This window comes from Amyelois transitella, chromosome 18 (genome assembly GCF_032362555.1).
Source record: "Amyelois transitella isolate CPQ chromosome 18, ilAmyTran1.1, whole genome shotgun sequence".
NCBI classification, from domain to species: domain Eukaryota; kingdom Metazoa; phylum Arthropoda; class Insecta; order Lepidoptera; family Pyralidae; genus Amyelois; species Amyelois transitella.
Window position 1 is genome coordinate 6,621,631 of NC_083521.1, and position 23,182 is coordinate 6,644,812.

At 34.3% G+C, this 23,182-nt stretch overlaps 1 protein-coding gene across 3 annotated transcripts in view; it reads left to right on the plus strand.

The window, feature by feature from the left end:
• Positions 1–23,182, plus strand: part of LOC106129491 (hypoxia-inducible factor 1-alpha) — a 73,642-nt gene that overhangs the window by 42,609 nt on the left and 7,851 nt on the right. For all 3 annotated transcript variants that reach the window (XM_060949063.1, XM_060949064.1, XM_060949062.1), the window contains exons 8-11: positions 15,608–15,855; positions 15,966–16,177; positions 16,258–16,564; positions 16,642–16,814. In XM_060949063.1, coding sequence (XP_060805046.1) covers positions 15,608–15,855; positions 15,966–16,177; positions 16,258–16,564; positions 16,642–16,814 — 940 coding nt within the window. The remainder of the gene's footprint in view (positions 1–15,607; positions 15,856–15,965; positions 16,178–16,257; positions 16,565–16,641; positions 16,815–23,182) is intronic.

Here is a 23,182-nt window from a genome sequence, read left to right on the forward strand (position 1 = left end):
GGCCTAGATTGTAAGAACCGAAACAAACGCGAGTGATTATTGATTTTGTGACCTTTTAATAGACATTTCGTTCATTTTAATGAGGAGTTTAAACTACCATATTCATTAAAAGGTAAGTAAGTATTTTATTATTATTTTTTTTTTATTTAAGACTTATGTTCATACTTTTCATATATTGTGAATATCGTTTCGCATGGTGTTCCTCAATTTACGTGAAGACATTGTTGAGTGGTTCACTAAAGAGTGGATATGGAAGCCTGTTTACAAACTACATAATAAATTTACACCAAAATAAGGGATTCCTTCCAATCTTTACTGCTATGTAATTTATTTTTGACTGAACAGAGCAGTACTTAATTTATTTCGGCCGAGCAATTTCTTCCGAGAGTTTCATTGCTTACATGATACCATGATTGAACAATTATTCAAGTGGAAAAAATCTATGTTGGTTTTCAATAGAAGTAACGTGAACATTTTTGTGTACATAGTTATTTTCCTTGTCAGACTACCTTGATCGCAGATTCATGTTTAATGCAAAATCGAAGCGGTCATAAAAAGCTGCTGCCGATAACAGTGATCTGTTTGATCATCAGTGGTGGCTTACGTAACAATTTATCACTAACTTTCTATTTCTGTCGGAACTTACTCATCATACCACATTAAAGTAAATTACAAAATTGTGAAAGAATTAAAAAATATATCTCAATATAAAACAGTGCAAATCATTAAAACTGGGACTCACGGGATGAAATTTCTACGATGTTTACTGTACGTGTAACTCCCTTACAAAAAGTGTTTACGTAAGAAAATTTAGACCCTCGACGTTCCCTGAGCCTCACTTATCCTTAAATCAACTTGTTCATCTTTTATTAGGTTAGGCTTTTCTCCAGTCTAGCCTTTGTTTCTCAAACTCTTTATGTGGACACTTTTTCAGCTGTAGATATCCCTTCACTCTCACCTAAATTCGCAACGTATCGATCTCATAAGAAATGTATTACCAAATGGATAGTTCTATTATAACTTCTCTTATGGACGTCAATTTTTAATCGAAAAATTTGCAACCCTTCAAGCTAAGGGTTTTCAGAATCGATTTCTTTGGCACCAACATCATCAAAGCAAGCAATGTGTTTTCTGTCTGCGCGTGCGTCTGCATCGTTATCTAACGTTAGGTGGTCATCGTTAGATGTTGATTTAGGTTAGGTGTCAGGGTCGCCGCTTTGGCTACATTGACTATTGCCATTGAGCACATTTAATTGGCACAAACTTCATTCTACTTTGTTAATAATTTTGTGATTCGATAATCAACTACTTCTTATACATACATAAAGTTACGCCTCTTTGCCCGAAAGGGTAAGTAGACACTCGAACTTCCACTTGCAACGATCCCTGTATTTTTCTTTCGCTTCATCATCTTCGTAAATATATGATGATTAAAAATTACCAAAATAAGTAAATGAAGCGAAAGAAGTATGCAGGAAACCAGGCAAGTTTGAAGATAGAGTCTGCCTACCCCTCCGGGAAGGAGCCACGATTTATGTATGTATCACCAAAAAATAAACGTTTTTGTAGAACGTATCTAAATTGTGAAAAGTTTCTTTAACACCAAAATAATGTACGCCAACGTTGTTTTCTCAGAAAGACCAAATTTGCCTCGTCTTAATTAATTTTAGATTTCCGTAAAATAAGGCACAACGCCTCAAAATGTTATTTATATACAAGGCAAATGTTCTTCATTCATTGAATCTTAATTATAAATAAATGTAACCTCGAAGTTTTATATATATCACGGTGTTGAAGTTCTAATTTGAAACCCGTTTAAATTTTGCTGTTAAATTACCCAGCTTATTAATTACGTAGCGTCGCGAGGTTTTCTCAGAAATTTATTTTTTTAACGTATATCGTATGTATAAACGTAAATTGCAAGTAGCGACTCTTCGTAATATACATATATGTAAGTCTATCATAATTTAAAGTGTTTACCTGTTAATTTATAAATAATTTTCCACATATAAATAAACTATCCTACAGGTTCTTATGTGCCAGAAAAATTAAAATTCTAAAACCGTTATATCCATTTGAGTTTTTAAGGGGCTACGTACCTATACCTAATTCAATAGAGATCCTGAAACGATTGTATTACGTTGGGAATCTAATTTAACAGTGCCGTTTCAGAATATAAAGGACAAGGTTGCAGCAAAAATTCATTCCGTCTCCGGATTGAGCTTAATTTAGAATAGAACATCAAAACAACAAACCGTCACATGATTAACACGACGACGTCTCTCGTTCTGTTATTGACGTTATAGGTACTTCGTTAAGAATCTCATGCACGGAGATGACGAAAATATTTTTTTTTCTCTACGTAATAAAGTTGACATTTCATTATATTTTTACGATGCCATTCCATTCTGCTGTAGCTTTTATACTCAAGTCGTTACACCACACAAACAAGAGAATCTAATGGGTTTTTCGATGACAGATTTTTGAGTTTATAACATTGTATATTTTTTAATTTTTAATCTTGTTTTAATTTCTTAATCAACATTAACCTTCGTCGTATTTACAAATGATTTCTACCATGCTGTTTTTAGTTTTAGTGAACCTAATATAAGTTGAATTTTGCATTGTATTTCGTAGCCTTAATTTTTAAACTATCACCACAAATATCTTATTTGACATATTATAATTCGACGGCCTCTTTTTCGCAGCGGTAGTACGCTTGTCTGTGACACCGGAGGTCCCGGGTTCGAATCCCGGTCAGGGCATGATAAGAAAATAACTTTTTCTGATTGGCCTGGGTCTTGGATGTTTATCTATATAAGTATTTGTTATAAAATATAGTATCGTTGAGTTAGTATCTCGTAACACAAGTTTCGAACTTACTTCGAGACTCAATCTGTGTAATTTGTCCCGTAATTTATTTATTTTATTTTATTTAAATATCATGGTGAAAATAGTTATCAATAATATTTATTCAGTTTTATAACTCGTTGTAAAACTGAAAGTCGTGCCTAGAAAGATTTATGACTCCGTCCATAAACCCTTGCTCGTAAATCGTTCTTCCCTTTCCTATTCCGCCACCGTAGTTCAAGGCCATATTCATCATTCTACATGGTTTGCTTATACGTTCAAAATGTAAACAATAAAAGCAGGGATGATAGTTCATCTGAGTTAGATTAACATTTTGGCAGAAATTATTGAGCTGAAATCGCGTGGCTTAATAATGGCTTTCGTGATGACAATTTGAAATAAATTGCCCAACTTGATCAAACCGAATATTCCTCCTAAGTTGCTGTATATTAAAACTAGAACTAGAATATAGACCATTTAAATTTATTCCAACATTTTTTTAATGTTTTGCTATTGTTATGTTTTTTAAGCAACTATTAATTAGTGCGAACATGTGACCATCTGGGGTCAAGTTTATCTCGCCACGTTTCTGTATTTTTATTGTACAAAAAAAAATATTACGTTTATATATATGCAAACAATGATTACTTGTTTTTGAGGTCAAGTCTTTATTCATTTCCTAATTTATTTGAGATACGCACGTAGTATCCAATAGTGGCAATTTATTGTATGTCATCGGGTTAATTTATATTTGATAATAATTTTGAATAGCATTAAAAAATATTAATGTTATCCATATGTGTGTCACAATTTAAAATGCTTTTAATTAAAACTTACCGTTCTCGTTAAACAACCCTTGAGTAATGATAAAAAGTTTTTGCTAGTTTTTCGAGATACAAATAGGTCATTCAATTTAAATGTGTAATAATTGTGATCATACTAGAATTGTGAGAAATATAATTTTATTTCTTATTAACGTTATTGTGTGAAATATTTTTTTAAATATGATGATGTTACACCTGAAGTTTGTATCGAGTAAACTTTATATTATTGGTGCATAACAAATTGTTTGGCATCGAATGTAGGCAGCAATTTGCTGCACTGTCACAAAAACTGAACTTTCATAACTTTTTGATTCTCTTGAGGCTAAGAACTCCTAAAAAAGTTGTGTCCTTCACACATACGTAAATTGTATGTGATGTCGTTATATCTTCGAATTACGTGCGCAAAAATATGTGATGAGATTTTGGCTATATTCATTCTCTCTTACTTAAATTCATAACCTCAAAGTCTTATTATGTATTTATACAAAAGGAGAAAAAGAACCTAATTTACGTACGCATACATTAATCAATATTTATATCATAATCTCGGAAACAATAATTCGTCAAGTTTAATAAAGTTCTCAGGAGCATTGTTGACTACCACATATACAAGTTAAATGGAAAATTTATCTTATCAATGTTGACTGTGGCTGATTATGAAACTGTAAGCGCAGCATCCAGTGTCATCTGATGCGTGCGGTATAGGTTATCGAAGTGAACTGTTGCTATGTCATATCTATTGCACTACACTAGCATGTTATCAGCAGTAACAGTGAATTTATTTTAAGGATCAAAAATCATTTATTCACTGGCTGTTCTGAGTATTGTCACGAGATGATCCATTATTTTGGGCTAATGTCATGTGTATATTTAGTTAGAAAATAACTTCAAATCAAATTCTTGCTAATATATAAGCAAATTCGAAAACAAAATGTGTCATTGTTACCAAAAGTCACTAAAAATTAAATTTAACTTGTCTTTTTTATAATATTACAGTCATAATTGTTGGTATAAATTTAGAAAAGTTATAACTACTAACTTATCACTACTAAGGTCTACAGACAGTCACTCATGCAACATTCATACGCAACGCTCGTAAGCTAAACGTACTTACACTCCTGTATCATGTGAATTACACTCCAGCTTAGGAGCACTAACAACTTTCAGTAAACCCTTTTGGTGTTGATTCAGAGATTAATTAAAGTAAGCAGTTAAACATTATTAAATTTATAGTCTTTCCTTCGTAATAGAATTAGATTTTCTATGTTGTTTGTTTAGGTCCATTGTTAATGTTTTGTTGATGTTAATTCATTTGTTCTATATTTTTGTTACTTATTGGCTGGATGATAATAATTGGCTTGATGGCTTTATGTACTTATCCGCAGTAAAATTGTATTGTCAAATATTTGCATCTTTGTGATTTATTCATAACGTGCTATCATTAACGTGCCAATAAAAATCCCAGCAGTCAACCTACGTAAAATTTCTGCTAATTGTTTATAAACAGAAGTCAGACATAATAAAAAAATATTTTACTTATCATCAAGGCCTACGACCAAAATTTTATGGTTTTGCAAATATAGCCAACCATATAGATAAGTTTTTATTTCCACATTTTGATGACCCCCGTGGTGTATGGTTATCAGAATCATAACAGATTTCTATTGTCACTGTGTCAAATACTTCTTCATCGGTTTTTATCTTCATTTGATAGTATTGTGTGTTATTTTTTTTTCGTTCCGTGCCTGGATGGGTCCCATGTGTAGCTTCATAGATTGATTTTGAATGATTCGCGATTAAAATATTGACATTTAAGAGTTTTTTGAATATTTATTTAATTATACTGTAAGTAAAAAAAACATTATCTAACAGTTTACTATTAGGTTAAGCAGATAATTTTTGTGTGTAGGACAATACCTTTTGTATGATACTTACTATAAATTCTTTAAACCTTCGTATAGTTTTACATTTTATTTATTACATTTAAGTATATATCTAAGTTACAGTAGTTACCTATACTCAACCTAGCGTCTAGATGAATATTGTATTAATGTGGTCTCTCTGAGGGTTGTACGGTACATGAATGTATAATTTATTGTTTGGTATATATTCAGCAGGGAATGACGTACAATTTTATTTTTAAATGATGTAACGGTTACCTGGATTTAGGTCGGCCATGTGTAATAACACGCAGGCTGCGATACGTTAAAACCTGATGGTTAAAACTTTGCAAAATGACATGTCTGTACCCCAAGCTTTAAACCAGAGGATGTAATTTGCGCAAACGAAATAAAACATTATTATACTTGTAATAATGAAAACAGAAATATCAATATACAATTTGACCATAAGCTCGTTACAGATACCATTTCTGTAAATTAAGATAGATGGCTAAAATATTCATGACAAAGATCTAAGTTTATAATCAATTATAATGGAATCGACTTGTATTTCCAACAAGACCTTATCAGGAGGCTACAAGCACACCTGTATGCGATCACGCCATCGTGACATACACGACCATTTCGTTTCACACATGTGGGTCATTGCAACGAGTGTATTGAAAAGGGCACACCTCGATACATGATCAGTTTTAATTGTAGGTCTTAACGTAATGAATGATTGTTTTAATCATTTATGATATTGCAAGCCTATTACATTTACAATGAGAAAAAGTGAATTATTAAACACTTATAAAATAGAATGTATTTGAAGGCATGTCTGATTGTAATTTTCAAGAAATACTTACTCTTTTGCTATATATTATACTATATATGTTGAAAAATTGAATACTCTAATCGTACCTACGTTCAGTAACCTATTATAATATGTAGAATGGTGTGTTAATATGCAGTTTTCTTAACAATTTTGGTTATCAAGTGACATTTTATTTCTTGGTCGTCATTATCTGAGTAAATTTCTTAAGACCACTTTTCTTAAGTCGTACGGTTCTATTCTACTCTGGTTGTAACCGGTATAAAGGTTTCTTGGGTGGTAATGTTGAGTTAAACTTTCTTTTTTCCATTTAATTACATTGCATTTGCATTGCGGTGGGTCCACTTTGAAAGTTGGCAATTAAAAACAACATACTTAATTATTCGCAAATGTTAGCTATTTTTATAAGGATAGACAGCCGTGTTCGGGAATTCAGCGCAGGTCGCGATTTTCATTCAGTTTATGCAACTTTGAGCGAATGCACAACCACCACCCTCTTCCTTCCCAAAGGTCATTCAACTCTCCTTCCAGTTCCATTCCAGCTTTAGTAGAACAGCGCAGACTCGTTTCCCTTTGAATGAGACGCGTGGGTGTAATTGCTGTTGTTCCCTGGTCCGAAGTTTGTTACACGTAACAAACAAGCTCAGGAGTTGTATAGCAGTTGTTTCCAGACTTGTAAACTTTTAAAAATTACCGCACTGTAAATAAAATATTATATGGCTGTCGGTAATAGTCTATATATCTTTCATCTAAATATATTAAATAGAGGACACTGACTGACATATCAACGCAGTCTAAATCGCCAGATCTAGTGATTTGAAATTATTTGAATTGATAGAAAATTATCGTGGTTACGTAGGTTTCTTATGTGGTATAGAAGTGCACTAATATTGCAAAAGCAGAAATATACGGGGTTTGTAAATATAAGCGAGCGGTACACTAAAACGTTCACTTTGTGGGTAACAGTTATTTGTTTCGTTCAAATATTAACGATTGATCACGTCTTTACCGTCATCAGATCACGCTTTACGCCAAATTTATTCTCACATGAGATTATCGCGACACAAAGCATGGGACAATGACGTCAATGCGAATTGCGCCCATTGCACGTTAGTTGTAACAGCGTAACAGCTGACCTTGGAATTTTTAGACATCAAATTCTCTTTTAAAAAGTCCACTCCGCATTTTAAATAACGGCTGAACATTTCTTAATGAGTCAAAAAACTTTGAAACTCTTCTGATAGATTTTGACTGTGAAAGCTCAATTTAACTGTCTTTTTATTGATTAATCTTTTTTCGATAATGAGATTCCGAAGACTATTGTCGAAGTCCCTGAATAACATTGTTTGATATCTTCTTCGGAGAAACTTTGAAATTTCAAATCAGTTAACCTGTTTTAGAACAAAGTTAAGCAAAGGTAGTTCTGGATTTGTCATCATTATTATGCCAAAAAAAATGCAAACTATCTTTTAATATATGTAACTAGTCGTTTCAGGTACTACTACACTTTAAATTTTTACAAAATACGAATATCATAAATCTACCGAACCGATTATAATGCCCTACGAACTTAACAATTATGTAAAGATATCTTATTCACATTTTAAATTTCATCAAAATCAGGCCAAATCTTCGGAAGTTTTCTCGTTGCAAACATACCAACATACATACAAAAACGTTTTGTCGCCCCAAGTTCCAATATACTTGAGACTAATGTATACCACACTTCGCTCGCTCGGTCAACTAAAGAATGAGTATCTGTAACTATTTCTTTATTTAGTCTTTTATTTCTACTTAAGACACAGGAGACGTCAAAATTATAGTCACCTTATTTAATTAAGGTGGTCTTATGTAACCGAGGGTACAGCTACTTCTGCTAAATTTCGTTTATAATATTTCAATGATTTTCAACTACTATTGTCTTAACGAAGTATGCCTACATACGTTGTCATTAATTCACGTTCTAGAGTACTCACCCGCGGCTCCTCAAATAAATTTTGATCAATGTGAAGCGCTCCTTTGGCGTTGGTTGAATCTGGAGTAAGTGGTTCAATCTATTGGCAGTGTTCATGTCAATCGTAATGATAACGTTCATTCCTTGTTGCTACCAGAAGATTTTACTCGCATTGTTATTTAAATTAAACTTTTTCCTGTCAGTATACCTAGGTGATGTAATATATGTACATATTTGCTTTAGGCATGAAGTATTACTATTATTTGCAATTTTTTCCAAGAAGTGGTACCAAAAATAAATTTCCATTTAAATAACATTGATGTAATTAACGCTTCCTTTGATCTTATACATACCGTAACTGTTTCCATTAAACATTTCGCATTTTCAGTAATTAATGACACAGATTTAATTATTTATCATCCACATCCCCCAACTACAAGTTTTCGGGGTTGTAGTCTTGTTCTAAAGACGAAACACCTCCTCAGTCACGTAGACAAATATGGTCGCTGGCGGGGGTGGGGCCGTCGGTCGTTGAACCTGATCCGTCAGTTCTCCTTTTGGCCCAAATGGCACAATAGTCTGCAGCAATTCGCGAAGTGCATCACGTCACATCACGTGATTGGCGAGCCTCTTTTTCAACGAGCAACACCGTTACTCGAAATAACAGTAATGATGAATCGATTCGACACTCGGTAGTATCATTTTCCATGAAATTCAACGATTATTTCCTTTTTAAAATAACAACTTATATCTAATATTCTTTTTACACAAATTATTGTCGATGCGTGTGTGTCATCAAAATTAATAACATACATACATACATATAATCATACGTCTATAGTGACAGGTTGTTCCATCGCCTACAAGAATAATCCCAAGTTTATTAGCCTCTCCCTTAGTCGCCTTTTATGACATCCATGGAAAAGATACTATATTCTATAGTGCCCCGAACCACACGGCTATGAACCGAAACAAATGCATTTTTTTTAATAACTCGTTCTATAATTTATCAGACATTTAAAATTGAAAAGATTCATTCCTATATTCTGCTGACTTATATAAAATTACTCACATAAAAAGCGCCAGTTGACACCCCAAAACTTTCTCGCTGATTCAATATGGTGTTAGTCCACGTTCCTCGGGTCACGTAGCCCACGAAACTCGGAAATGCTTGACTCTCCCACCAAACTATGACGTACGTGTTACACCGACATGATATGGTATTACTTCATCAATACTCTTGGGTTTGTTCAATTCAAAACTAAGTATTGTATCACATTTATCGACTTTTTTGCCTGTCAAGACCTTTCGCCTACTGAGTTTGGTACACTATATTATAAATGAGAAGTTTCTTATACATGAATAGTAATATATTACTAGAATGATAATTATGCAGAAAACGTTTGGAGAAAAAAAAATAGTGATGTACTTACTTGCAATGTGAATCTAGGCAGTCTTGAAAAACTGGAACATTTAAGGGACAGGATATTAATATCTTATTTTTTTATTTTAAGTGATTATTGCATCAGTTATTGTGAAATATTTCGTATGGACTATGGCGCATGCGGAATATGAGCTCATTCATAGCGGAGCCAGAGGAACCACGGTTCTAGAGTTATTTCCATAGTTGATTTCTCTGCGAGTAGACCTAATTGTGACCTGTAATTATTTATGAATAGTTATTCTTTAAATTATTACATACGAGTAAATTATAAAAGTTAAACCTTTTTCTGACTTTGCCGTAGTCAGGACAATTTGGAAGAAATTTTATATTGGAGAACTACAATTTTTTGTAAGTTAATTATTTTTTGTATTAATGGTTTTTATTATAATCTGTATAAGACTCTCTACATATTCTTAATTTATTCAACTCGTTCTGACAATTAGTATCCGTTTTAGAATTTCGTCATAATTCTTTAATATTTATCCATATAATAAGTTCATAGCAATCTTACGAAATCGAGATACAGCATCAATACGAATCGAATAAAATACGAATCAATCAATACCAAGCTCTAATACGGGTTTGCCTTTTTTTTATCAAAAACTTCCGTAAACCAGTAATAATTTAAAATTAATAAGTAGGTACATATAAATCCAGATGTAGAAACCAAACAGCAGCACAGTAGCCCACAACAACGGACCATTAGTGTCGAGTATTGTGTTACGCGGCTAAATAGTGGAACAACGCAGCTTCATCGCCGAAGGTACAAGTGACGCTCGGCGGTCGCAATCCTTGATGGATTTGACGTTCTACTTCAGTTGCAGTGCTCTTTTGACATAGATTAGTTTTTGTATGGTATTTTGAAAGCATTTAATAAGAAACATCTTATGTTACTTCAGTAAACTACAATAAAGCACGCCTTTTAGAGATAGTTGTTGAGAAACTTTTTTTTGACTATTTTAGAACTCCATTACTTATTATATTAATTATTTTGCTATAGTTGTTTTTATTATTTCTATTTCTTATCGCCCAAAAACTTTACTGTCTTCTGCGCTGGCATGCCAACTTTGTTAATAATTTATTTGACGATCGATTTTATTTACAATTTAGGATTTACACCTCGCTTTGTTTTGGAAGTTATTTTGTATCGTACTCCGTACCGTAGTCTTGCAAAATGTACCTCCTTCATCTTATTATGGTCAACCTGCCTTACTTCACTTTAAATATAAAACTCACGGTGATTGTACCAAGAATCCAAGATACGTGTTTAGTACACACCTTAATGTGTGTCGTTTAATCAGATTGTTCGTCCCAAATAGTAGACTGTCGACCAGAGCGAGAGTTGACTGAAGTGTGAAAGTCGTTTGTGCTCATTTGTCAACAAGATTTTACTATTCTATTAGGTTTTCCTAGTAACATAAAGCATATATAAAAACAAGTCATAAAACTAGACAATAATTTGATTAAATGTTGTTTAATTTGAAGCCTTTTTATATACTAGCCCCGTATACCTACCTTTTCAATCAATAGCAATGAATACTAGATTCGAGGTTTATTCTTAGTTCTTCCATTTGAATAACTAACGTACCTAAGTTATATATTCACGTATATCATATTGTTTATCTCATTCAGTTTTTACTTCCATACAGTTGGCATATGGCCATTAAAGTCATGTTGTTGTTGTGTGGTATAGATCAGTGTTCGGACATCTGGAAGAATTCTGTGGTTTTATACGATTAGAAAGAAAGTGCCATCTGTAAAAAAGTGAATATTAGAGTTTAATATATATATTTTTTATGTAATATACGTATAAAATCCTCGGAATAATTTTACAATAAGAATGCAAGAAGTAAAAAAAGGAGATTCTTTATAAAGACGAGAGATATTTTTACCACCGATCTAGTACTGGGAAGGTAATATCACCAAATCCATAAAGTAAAACTGTTATTGATCGATGTTCTAGGAAACTGTTTGTCGAACTTACATTGAAAGTGTAGGATTTTCAATTTATGGTACTTTAAGTTTCTAAATCGCCACTTATCAATCCAATATTAAAACTAGAAATTTATAGAAATACTCCAGTGCACACTCGTACCTATATCTCTTCTTCTATTAAAGTTCAATGACCTAGCGCTGTCACCAAAATAACTCTTCCCTGTTATTAAATTTAGGAACTCGATATTTTACATTTAAAGCTCTTAGGATCTATGATGCATATGATATATGAAGATCTCCAATTTATTTTCTTCTCCGTAACTTTGGGTGCAGTAATAGTAGAACCTACTTCGTCTTATTATTATTCTCGTAAATGTTAGTTCTGATAAGTAAACCGTGATCATCGTGCGATTACAGCATAAGTAACGTGAACTTAGTTATCTGTTCGCGTGGCTGCCGAATGCCGACAATCTTCAAAAAAATATCATCGAGTTTATTGTATGTAGTGGGCTATAAAGTCACAATGTGGCTATGTAGACCGCGTCACACCACAAGCGCGCGGCTGCCACCGTCCGGCTCTCGTATCACTCGCGCCTCAGCCGCCGAAGTTATCGCACCTTGCGACAGCCCGTCACTCCGCGCCATATCGTTCGCGTTCCCGATCAGCTGATTCAACTAACCGGCAACACCCAAACTTATTTGTTCATAAGTCCTACTTCCGCACGCATTATGGTAAGAAACAGTGTTATGGTGACAGTGGAGTGTTGTGAAGTGGCCAAGTCTGTACATTTAGGATAATGCGTTTCATTGTTAGATACGGTGTTTCTTGCCTGACTAAAATTCGACTAAAGTTTTGAACATATCGCGGTCTTATTTGAAATTCAATTTGTATTTAAATTAGGAATTCATTAAATTAACTTCCATTGAATTAGTCAAATGAACCATTGCAGTTCCTATATCACTTTCCGTTATGAATTATTCGTGCCTATTTAGTGCTGTGGTCAATTGGTGTATACGTTGCATTGTATTCGTTGACGTCTTCGTTGGACATGCGGTGTTGTTTGCGAGATCTGCTAATATTAGCAGAACCGTCCCCCGCTGTCCCCCTCCAGGTTATATAACCGCGCCACGCCGGCCTTGACTCCCGCGCAGCTTCTTGCGACGCCATTGGCAGACCGATGCATTGATTCTGTTTGATTTGACCATCTTTACATTGTGCGATATTGACACAGGCACTTATATCATTACAGCCAATACCTAAATGTTATATCATTTTATGTGCTGTTTGAACATTTTCATCAATTGCCATATTTTTCAAGTGCTTATATTGTTTTATCATTTAAAGCTAAACGCTGTTATTTATCAAATTTAATCATAACATATAATAACGTAATGTTTGTTAAGTTTTGGTACTTTTTCAAATTAGTAATTTTGTGTTTAATCTTATAATGTCGAAGGGCCCTAAAGTAAAGAGTGCAACTGGGCACATGCAAATATAATATGAAATGAAATTTGCAAACTTTATTCTTATGTAAGCCCTGTGATACATTATATCCATTGAGGAGTTTCGATGATAAAACTATTTTCATCTAAAAATAACGTCATAATACCCAATTTTTATCTTATCAGAATCTCCTTGGAGCAAGTTGATAAATATTTATCAGCTGCTAACTCGTCTAGCTTTTTCTGAGCTAATTTTTGTTTTAATTTCCACTCTAAGCTATGTGCATGTGTATCGTTCGATAGTGATAAAACCCGATAAAGGAAACCGGTAATCTTTCAATATTACCTATTAGTGACTAGCATAAAGGCAACGTTATCATCGCACGTCTGTATAAACTGTTACGAACTTTGCCGATAATATCAGCTATCGTATAGAATTACGCAATTATTTTTCTAAACATGTACTTTTATCCGGATAATAATTTTCAATCAAAACAAAATCAATCAGAAAATCAAAAGGAAAAGTTAAAAAATTTGTTTCTGGTAAGAAAAGTCTAGTTGTCGAATGTTTGTGTGACGTCACGTTGTCCTCGACCATGGCAATTGTAATCGTTGATTTGCGCTCTTCAACGTTATGACGGTCAAGGTTGCGCTTCCAAAACAGTCGTTCTTTGCTTTAATATAGGTAAACTTCACATTTCCGTCTCAAGGCTATCATTTTTAGTGATGTTTATTAAAACATCTTTCTCTGTTACACGAAAAATGTTTCTGATATCGTTTGTCGACTTGACAGGTTTTATCACTTACTGGTTTGCTTTTTTTTCATTAATTCATTAGTTGTCGCATAAAAGTTGTCCGGTTTCAGCACGATTCGTTGGCATAGGCCGGATTGTAATTTGGAGCTTGCAATCGATACAGAAACGAAGTCTGCTTGTGTTTGGTGCGCGCGCATACTTCACTACGATCCTTGTGAATGGCTAGCGTAGAGAGGACTTGGGGGAATCGAGGGGTGAGGTTGCAAGGTCGTCAGCAAGGCCGTCTTTTACGACCATCTTTTTATCCCTTTCTAACTGCTTACATTTGAAATTGCCATCTCTCTTACACAGATTCACTTTCAATATTACGTATAAATGCAGCGACACAATAAAACACACCCCCCTCACGATTTATTTTAATTCAGTCCGTGTAATCGAGAGGCCGTTTGGGATTGTTGCGGCATGATACGTTGTAGTCTCCTTTATAATTTGGACAGATTGTCGTGACTTAGCAGTTTCGGTAACGGCACACGATATCCATCACTATGATACGATAGTACTGTTTCGCAATATTTGTTTTGTAAACAAATTAAAACACATATTGTTATGATAAAATTTATTACCTCGTAATTTTTCCTTAGTATATTGTCAGATTAAATACTGCAAAGTAAATACCATACCTGTGGGTTATTGAATGTCTTTCTCTCATAAATATATTTTCCACTTTTCCATTACGTAAATTGTCTATTTTTATCAAAGGGTTAACTGTAACGTGAACCTATGAACCTCAGTCAGATAATATCGGCTTAGGTTTTTGTTTTTGCCTCTCCATTGACGCAAATATTTCCCTGGGGGTGTATCACTGGGTTATCTGATCGTTAATTAATCTTTGCCATGGTTAACAATATCAGTTGTAGTAGCCGCATTATAGAGACATTCTTATCCTTATCAGGCGAGTTGTCAGTCATGCGAGCGCCGGCTTCGTTTTTAGACGCATGGCCATTCTTACTTCACTGAGCCAAATTTGTTTTGTGATTCCCTGTGAAATTATCTTAACTTTGTTATTATTTCGTAGTGTAATATTTCGTAATCTGTTAACGAACGGTTCAAATTTTATTTTAGTTTTGGTAAATAAAGTGATCTTTTAATATACTCTTATCAACTTGGCAACACCGATATCTACAAAAATATTCATCATGTAAACAGTTTTAAGTGATTATTTATTTTTCATTCATTTAACAGTAAATTAAATAATTATTATTGATATTCTTAAACTGTTATTATTTGACGATCACGTTTTTTTTTAGCTTAAAATGTTTATGTGAGAGAATGTAATTGAAATATCTACGTCTAGTCTCAAACGTAACATCAAACATCCATGTGTGAGATCATCAGCATAAGGCCTTGACTATTGTCGGCTGATTACACTACAAATAAAAGTGTATCTTGCAACGCGTTGCAATACATGATGCACACCACATAAATGAACGTTCTGTTAACACTTCCCTGTTCTTCACGCGTATGCATAACCAATTATCATAGTAATGTTCGATTCTCCTTACACTAAATAACCATGGCGATGTAACACATTAAAAGCGACACATGCGAGACGATTATGCAATAAGTAGTTGTTCTGTTTAGTTGCCTAGAGGCAATGCAATGTTACTATTTTTCTTCCTGTTCACAGCGGTATCGAGTGCAAAGATGAGGTGTTTGCTGCACACCAAATACGACACGCAGATTTGAAACCAGTCGTAATTCAGACCGTGCCATCCCCTGTTGTGGTTTGTCCTCCGTTGGAGGTGGCAAACGGCAGTATCATATCAGCGCCTTCCGAGGAGGAACGCCCAATACCCGTGACAGAACAGATATTATTCCCGAGAAAGAAAGAAATGAACACAGGTTTCCTTACGTTCCAAGACGAAGGACTTACGAGTAAGTGCCACTCGTATGCATACTTTCAGCTTAACCATTCATTGATTGCTTTATAGTGTTTCAATCCTGTTTTATCTTTCTGCAATTAACAATTATTATTGTCCTTTCAGTGCTAAAAGACGAGCCGGACGATCTTACGCATTTGGCTCCCACGGCTGGAGACACATGTGTACCATTGGAAAACAGCTCCTTCTACCCATTCGATGATGATTTTATTCTGAGTGACAATTACTGCAGTCTTTTGGGAGAAGATTTGGCCAGCACTTCGCCGGTCGATTCTTTAACTCCAGACTCTCTGTTCCTGTCGTCGCCTGAGCCACAAGTATATAAGTTTCCATTAAATTCAATGTGTGTTTTAATTTTTATGATATTGCAACGTATTTAAATCGTATTTTATTTTAGGAGACTGAATCATCATGCGAACAATCATCATTACTGAACGACTTATCATTGGATGCTTTCGACAGTACAAAGTCAGATAACGATATCGATGATGGCAGTTCGCCTTTCATACCGATGAACGATGAGCTCCCTGTATTGGAATCGGCAGTCATGTGGGGTGCCTTGCCCGACAATGTCAGTCTGGCCAGGCCCCAGCCCTCAGAACAATACCCGACGACTTCAGCTCCAGCCTTGCAACGCCTACTAGCGGGATCTACCACGGGCCCGGCACCACAAGATCTCATTTCAAATATTTACTCAGATCAAGGTACATTCGAAATACCAAATAATATCTGGTACATAGAAAAATTTGATAGGGATTTATTGCATTATTTGTTGTTTTAGGTTCAATACCAAGCCGAACTGTCTCGCCATGGGACACCGGAGTCAAAAGAGTGATGAAACAGGAGCAGGAACTTAGCGCGAAGCGCATGAAGCGCAGCCCTTCGCCGTCCCCAGCGTCTTCTCCTAAACACAGCTCTACCAAACCTTCGTCGAGTGTCCTCATGAATCTTCTGGTGAGCGGATGCGACGTTGACGCTGGCTATGTCTGCATGGTGCAGTGTCGGCCGCGCCAAAAAGCGAAGGCCTGAAACCCGAACCTCCAATAAAGAAATAACTGTGATAATACACGTCCAGTGTTCAAACAACAATTGCCTCTTATAATTGCGTGCTTCATTGAAACTTTTCTGATCGGACACGATACGAATTTATTGCAGTGCCGTCGAGAGTTGTGATATTATCGTAAAAGCATTGTTGGGGACTCAGTCGCTGTGATTTTATCCAAAGTCCTAGAGACAATAATGTCGGCAGGGGCCAGATTAGAGTCTGAGAAAGCAATATTAACGTCGGGCGGCCGTTCGATCAGGGTTTAGCGTTGAACTGGTTGCACAAATCTTCCAGACTTACTTTAATGTGGCGCCCCCAGGGCGTTTACTTTAGGTTTAGATGACGTAGACGTAGTACAATGTGTACATTTCAAGCAATCGATCGTCGTTCGTAGTTTTCGATTCTAGTGCGCATATCGTGGTGGTAATGTGATGATTGAATGGTTCCTAGGTTTAGTTACCGTGCCGCGCACCCAGTCTTATGTTCGTAGCAGAACCGAGTCAAATTATGGGTAGGTTTTACTATATACTCTATTCTCATAGGTTTACGTTATTTATTCATTATATTAGGTCTTGTTTAATTGACTTATTTTTATATCGAAGTAGGTAGATGATACGAGTAAGTTCCTCATCATATGTTATGTTTGTAACGATGATCGTTAAAGAATCACAGTTTCTATTAGTGTAGAGCTCTGGCAGTATAATAAAGTTAAGTTTGTTTGACGAAATAACTTTTCCCACTGCCAAATGAAACAAAGTACAACTTAGAACAATGTTTAGTGTACATACGGTTTATGTTCGATACTACCGAAAGTTTATATACCTTTTCAGATGCATATTTTTAGCGGGTAAAATGTTTTGACACATGTATGTAGTATGATTACGAACGCAACCCTATGATTAAGATATTAATGTAGCAGCTACGAGTATTTCATTTTTTAACTTTGTGCTTAATATAGTTATCAAATATTACGGCGACGAAAAGAAACAAAACTCATTTATTCGCATATGAATTTTGTATATTTTTACATAACACTCAGTAAACATTTAATGTACTATTAAAAACTTTCTGTTAAACAGAAATGTTTGTAATTTAGCAGAAAACAAAATTTTATAAAAATATTATAAAATATAAGTAAGTATAGTATTGAATACATTTATTGACTGTCAAATTATTGTATTGAATTTGAATTTATATTCAATGCAGTTATTTGGTACTTTTGCTTATGGGATTTTTAAAGCATTGAGACATTTATGTAGAATCGATTATAATTTATTTTCTGAGGCCTTAGTAACATCAAACCCACGGAATTCAGTAATTACATCTCCGTGTTATGTGATCAAACCCATACTTTTCAAAGTTCTCCTAAGATCAATACTTATTGCATTGTCAGATTTATACGGTTGTACATGTTAATTATTGCCTAAAAGAAAGATAATGCGTTCGAATACCCCGAAGTTGTTTTTATATTAATTCGAAATATGCATACAAACGAAAACATGTCTTTATCCATTGCGAGGAAGATCTAATACATAATGACATAATACAATTTTCCATAATGTGAAAAAAAAAACATTTGTATTATATTATCCATCCGATGATTTCCATCAGTCGGAATCGGAATATGCTTATTACAAATACATATTTTTGTTTAGCACACCCCGTATCATATACGATAGGTGTTACTGAAAGATGCCAATAGCATTTACTAAGAAACAATCTACTTTCTATCGTGATAACTTAGATTATATATTTATTTCAAATACTTATATGACCTAAGGATAATACCTATTGAATTCCAGATTCGCCTGACTTGATATCAAAATTATGAAAAGACGTAGGTAAACATAAGATATAATACTTGTTGTTGTTTTTAAAATTTATGGTGGAATGTATGATGTGTAATTAGGGAAATATTTTTCTTGAGAGAAATAAAACTGACGGAGTAAAATGAGAAATATAGTACTGGTAAAGTGCTTCACGTTGATTTCATTACCCAGCTTCCTTATATTCCTTGATCCTGAGTATTTGCTGTAACTTCTAAGGTTATTATTAGTGATAAGAACAAAAATGAGAATAAAACCGACGTAGGAAATCGATCTTATAATATTTGGCACTAATCGCTTGTGGAGTAGCGAAAGTTATGCATGCTGTTTGCCATACGATATTATACTGAAGTCTGGTAATCCAAATAATCGTGTCATATGGATATTCAAACATAACCCAATAATTACTCATAACAAAAGCAAGCTTCTGCTGATAAAACAGTTCATCTTAATGCTCAAATATACCCAAAACAATAGCCAAGTCATCGTTGTCTAAGAAAAGCCGGTAGTTATCTTAGAAACAGTCTTTATTGAACAAGTTTCTACATCTATATTTTCGATTGCGTCCGATTAATAAATATATTTCAGTAGCTGACGCAATTTGCAATCGAGCATTTGAAGAAATTTGTATGAGGAATTATCGTATGTTATTCTAAATGTTTGCCTTTGCAAATAGTATTTATATATCAAGTTGTTCATGCCAGACGTCTGCTAGAGGAAAAACATAAAAATGTTGTTTTGCCTTTATTGTGAGTATCTATAATGGGAATGTGGTACAAATTATTTCCAATGATAAGCTAGCAACAATAAATAGGTATCCGAAATTCCGAATATATTTTAGTAAATCTTCTAAGAGACCAAAGTAAAGATGGGTAGATGACTTTATGAAATTTTAAGGAATAGGTAAGTTGTAAAGAGAGTGTAATGCTTGGTTAGAGTTGAGGCTCAAGCGTGAGACTTTAATGTTTAAACGATGATATTCTTAGTAGGTACAGCACGATTCAAAGCTTAGGCATGTCGATACATTTGAATAAGTAATTAAACTTCCTTACCCAGTGACAATTATTGACTTATGTTACCTTTTCCTCATTAAATCTAGCCGATATACGCGCAAGGGAAAATCGCGTGCCAACACAACATGAAAAATTTGTGCGTTTGTTACTACTGATCGTCTGAATTTTATAGGGGTCGCAAACTAGTTAGCCGAATTAATGATATCGGTAGAGTTTATCGTAGTCGTAAAAACAGGTTTTGGTCTTAATAAAAGAAAGATTTAGAGAACTAGATAAGGAAAATCTGTTTTTTTTTTTTGAAGAACCAGATGTTTTATAACAAAAATTCTATAGAAAAAGCAAAACCTTTGTACAATAAAGTATTTACAAACAAACACACCTTTCACAAATAAAGAATGAATTTTGTGAGGGCCGCGAAATGCATATTGAATATTTTTAATACAGCTTCAAAAATGTGTAAAAATGGCCATCCACCTAGCACGCGCTTCAAGGATACGCATTTGGTAAATAGTACAGTTATTATTTACTTTTCATTCTATAATGTACCGAGAATAGTCAAAAACAGGTTCTACAAACTAGTTTAGTCCCCCAGTATATATCAATAAAAGTCGGTTGTGTCGTATGTCTGCGGCTACATCTGAAGAGTAATGAGAGAGCCCGAAGTTTCTTCATATCCGACCGCCCAATGGCGAGGGAAGTACTGGCTTGGGTGAAAGATAAAACTTACATTGTTGTCATTAGAGCGTGCCTTATCAATAAACTTAACTTTTGATGAAGAATTCTAAACAATAATATAAACGATAAACTTACTTAGAAACAGTTATAGTTAAAAACGATAATTATTTTCTTGGTAGAACTATGTAGTTTAAATAATTTTCGCAATTAATTTAAAAACCAAGTTTGTAGTTATTTTACAGAATATACTTTTTCGGAGATAGGTGGGGATGCGCTTTTTTAAATTAAATATACAACTATAAGTAGAATATTAAAACGAAACGTTGCGCGTTCTGCATAATACTCACTCTAAAACTACAATTAATAACAAAGTTAATGGCTACAGTATTATCAGAGATAACGTAGTGTTACGTTACTGATTAAAGAGCTAACGTAACGTTTGGCTTCGTTGGCGCAGTGGTAGATCAAAAAATATTTTTTCTGATTGATCTCGGTCTTGGAGGTTAGTTTATATTCAGATAGTATTTATTAAAACTTTGGATTCCTCTTGTAGGCGTTGTGCCTAGCAACTTTTCAATATTTAAATCTCAATTTTAATCTTGCGGGTAAACAGAGCCAACAGTGTCGAAAAGATATTTGTATTAATTAAAATCTTTTTTTTTTTTTTGCATATAACTCAGAAATCTCATTACTTTGGGATGTTGTATGATTCGTCGGTTGATATTTATCTATTTACTTTCATTCACGCACTGATACATATATATTTAGTGCATATTCTATTCTGATGGATATATTTTGTACACAAATATGTGTCGTACAAATTCTGGTGTCATGCCAATTTATCAGTCTTGTTTATTACATACTAAAGGTATTAAATACCTACCTGGTACAAATATAAAAGGAAAGCTATTTAAGTATGTATAAGAGTATAATAATATATAATCTTAATTCCAACAAGTTGTATGGCTTACTTAACAGCTGAACATGGCCTTTCAGTCTTTATCGAAATAGTTCTGTCTACCCCGAAAGGGACATAGACATGATGATGTATGTAAGTATTAAAATAGGTCGATAAAAATGCGCTATATTTTTGGCTGGCGTAGATAAGGTTGTTTACGATAGAGGCACAATAGGCAAGGAAATTCCCTTACTGAGAACTTGTCTCTCGGGAATTTTGTCCTCGAGAGATAGCAGTTGTTTTGCGGTCATTGACCTGAACGAACTGATTTTCTTTTTATTTCGAGTAGACTCTTATTTGCTCTGAATTTTTACAAATTGGTTTCTTTATACAAACTCTTTTTAGCGCCAAAATAATTACTAAACTTCTTGTAGGCGATGAGCTAACAACCTGTCACTTTTTGAATCTCAATTCCATCAGTTAGCCGTACAGCTGAACGTAGCCTTTCAGTCTTTTCAAGATTGTTGGCTCTCTTTTACTCGGAGGAGATATAAACGTGATAATATGTATGTATGTATATCATTACTAAAACAAAGTTCTTAGATCTTTATTCATTATAAATACCACGGGAACTTAATGCACTGCTATAAAATAAACAGTGCGGTATTGTTTTGTCGTAGTCATTGAGGAAACAAAGTAAGCACATTCCCTACTCACTATAAAAGTCCCCGAAATAAAATGACTTCATCCACGTAACACACGAAATATGAAATGACCTTTTCTAAACAAATCTCTTGAAAAATAATAATCTAGATGATTTATAAAAATGGGAGAACCCCTCAGGGAAATTCACGATAAAGACCGGGCAGTCCTTTGAATGGGCTGCCACTCAAGAGACAATGAAATAAGGAGCATTGACCCAAAGTAAAAAAAAAAATTATGTGTCATACCAAACTCCTCGAGGAAACTATCGGACACGACCAGTGTGTCACAAACATATCCCTAGGGAATACCAAAAGTCAATGACGGCGCACACAACGAAAGGAGTTCAACAACGAACTATTGTGTGAACCACAAATAAGGGCCCATTAAAACTTGCCGTGTCATGGTTTTGGGTAGTTTCCGGTAGATTATAGGACCACCAGGTTTAAGTAGCATATTTTGAAGCTTGCATAAAGTTTTGACAGAATAGTTACATCGTTTTGTATTTTACGTACCTAATTACTTATGCATATGAGAAGTTATGGTATATGATCATATGGACTCGCTCACGAAATGTAAAATATCATATTTTACCCAGAAATTTAGAACAAACAGGAGATAATGCTATCGGGAATATATACATACGATGAGTAAGAGACTCCTGGGCTTGGTGTGCATTTTAGTTCACAAATAAATGAACATTTTCCTCGTCTGAGAATGGCTAGAGCTTAGGGAGCTCCTGGAGACACGAACGAAATACTTATGTAAGTTGTCCTTATGCACTCTCTTTATTTTTCTAACGTTATCTACCGGATACGCCAATAACTTGCGCGGGAATAATCTCGTTATCGCCCTACCCGTAGAATCTGCATTGCCGTGATTGAATTAGACTTTACTAGCTGCGCCCTGGGACTTTCCTCCTACGGGAAATTCGTTATTCATTGAACCCGTAAAATAGTAACAAACAAACATATTTACAAATTGTCGCGTTTATATATGAGGATTAATGGATCTTTTGTTTGGGGGTCGCTATTTCTCTTATAACTAACTGAAGTATTGGGCTATTTATAAACTTCGATATGGCATGCGGGCTCTTCAAACACCATCGGAACCGAAAGAGAGACAAAAAATGAGAAGTATGTCCCATTTAAGTTCTCTCACTG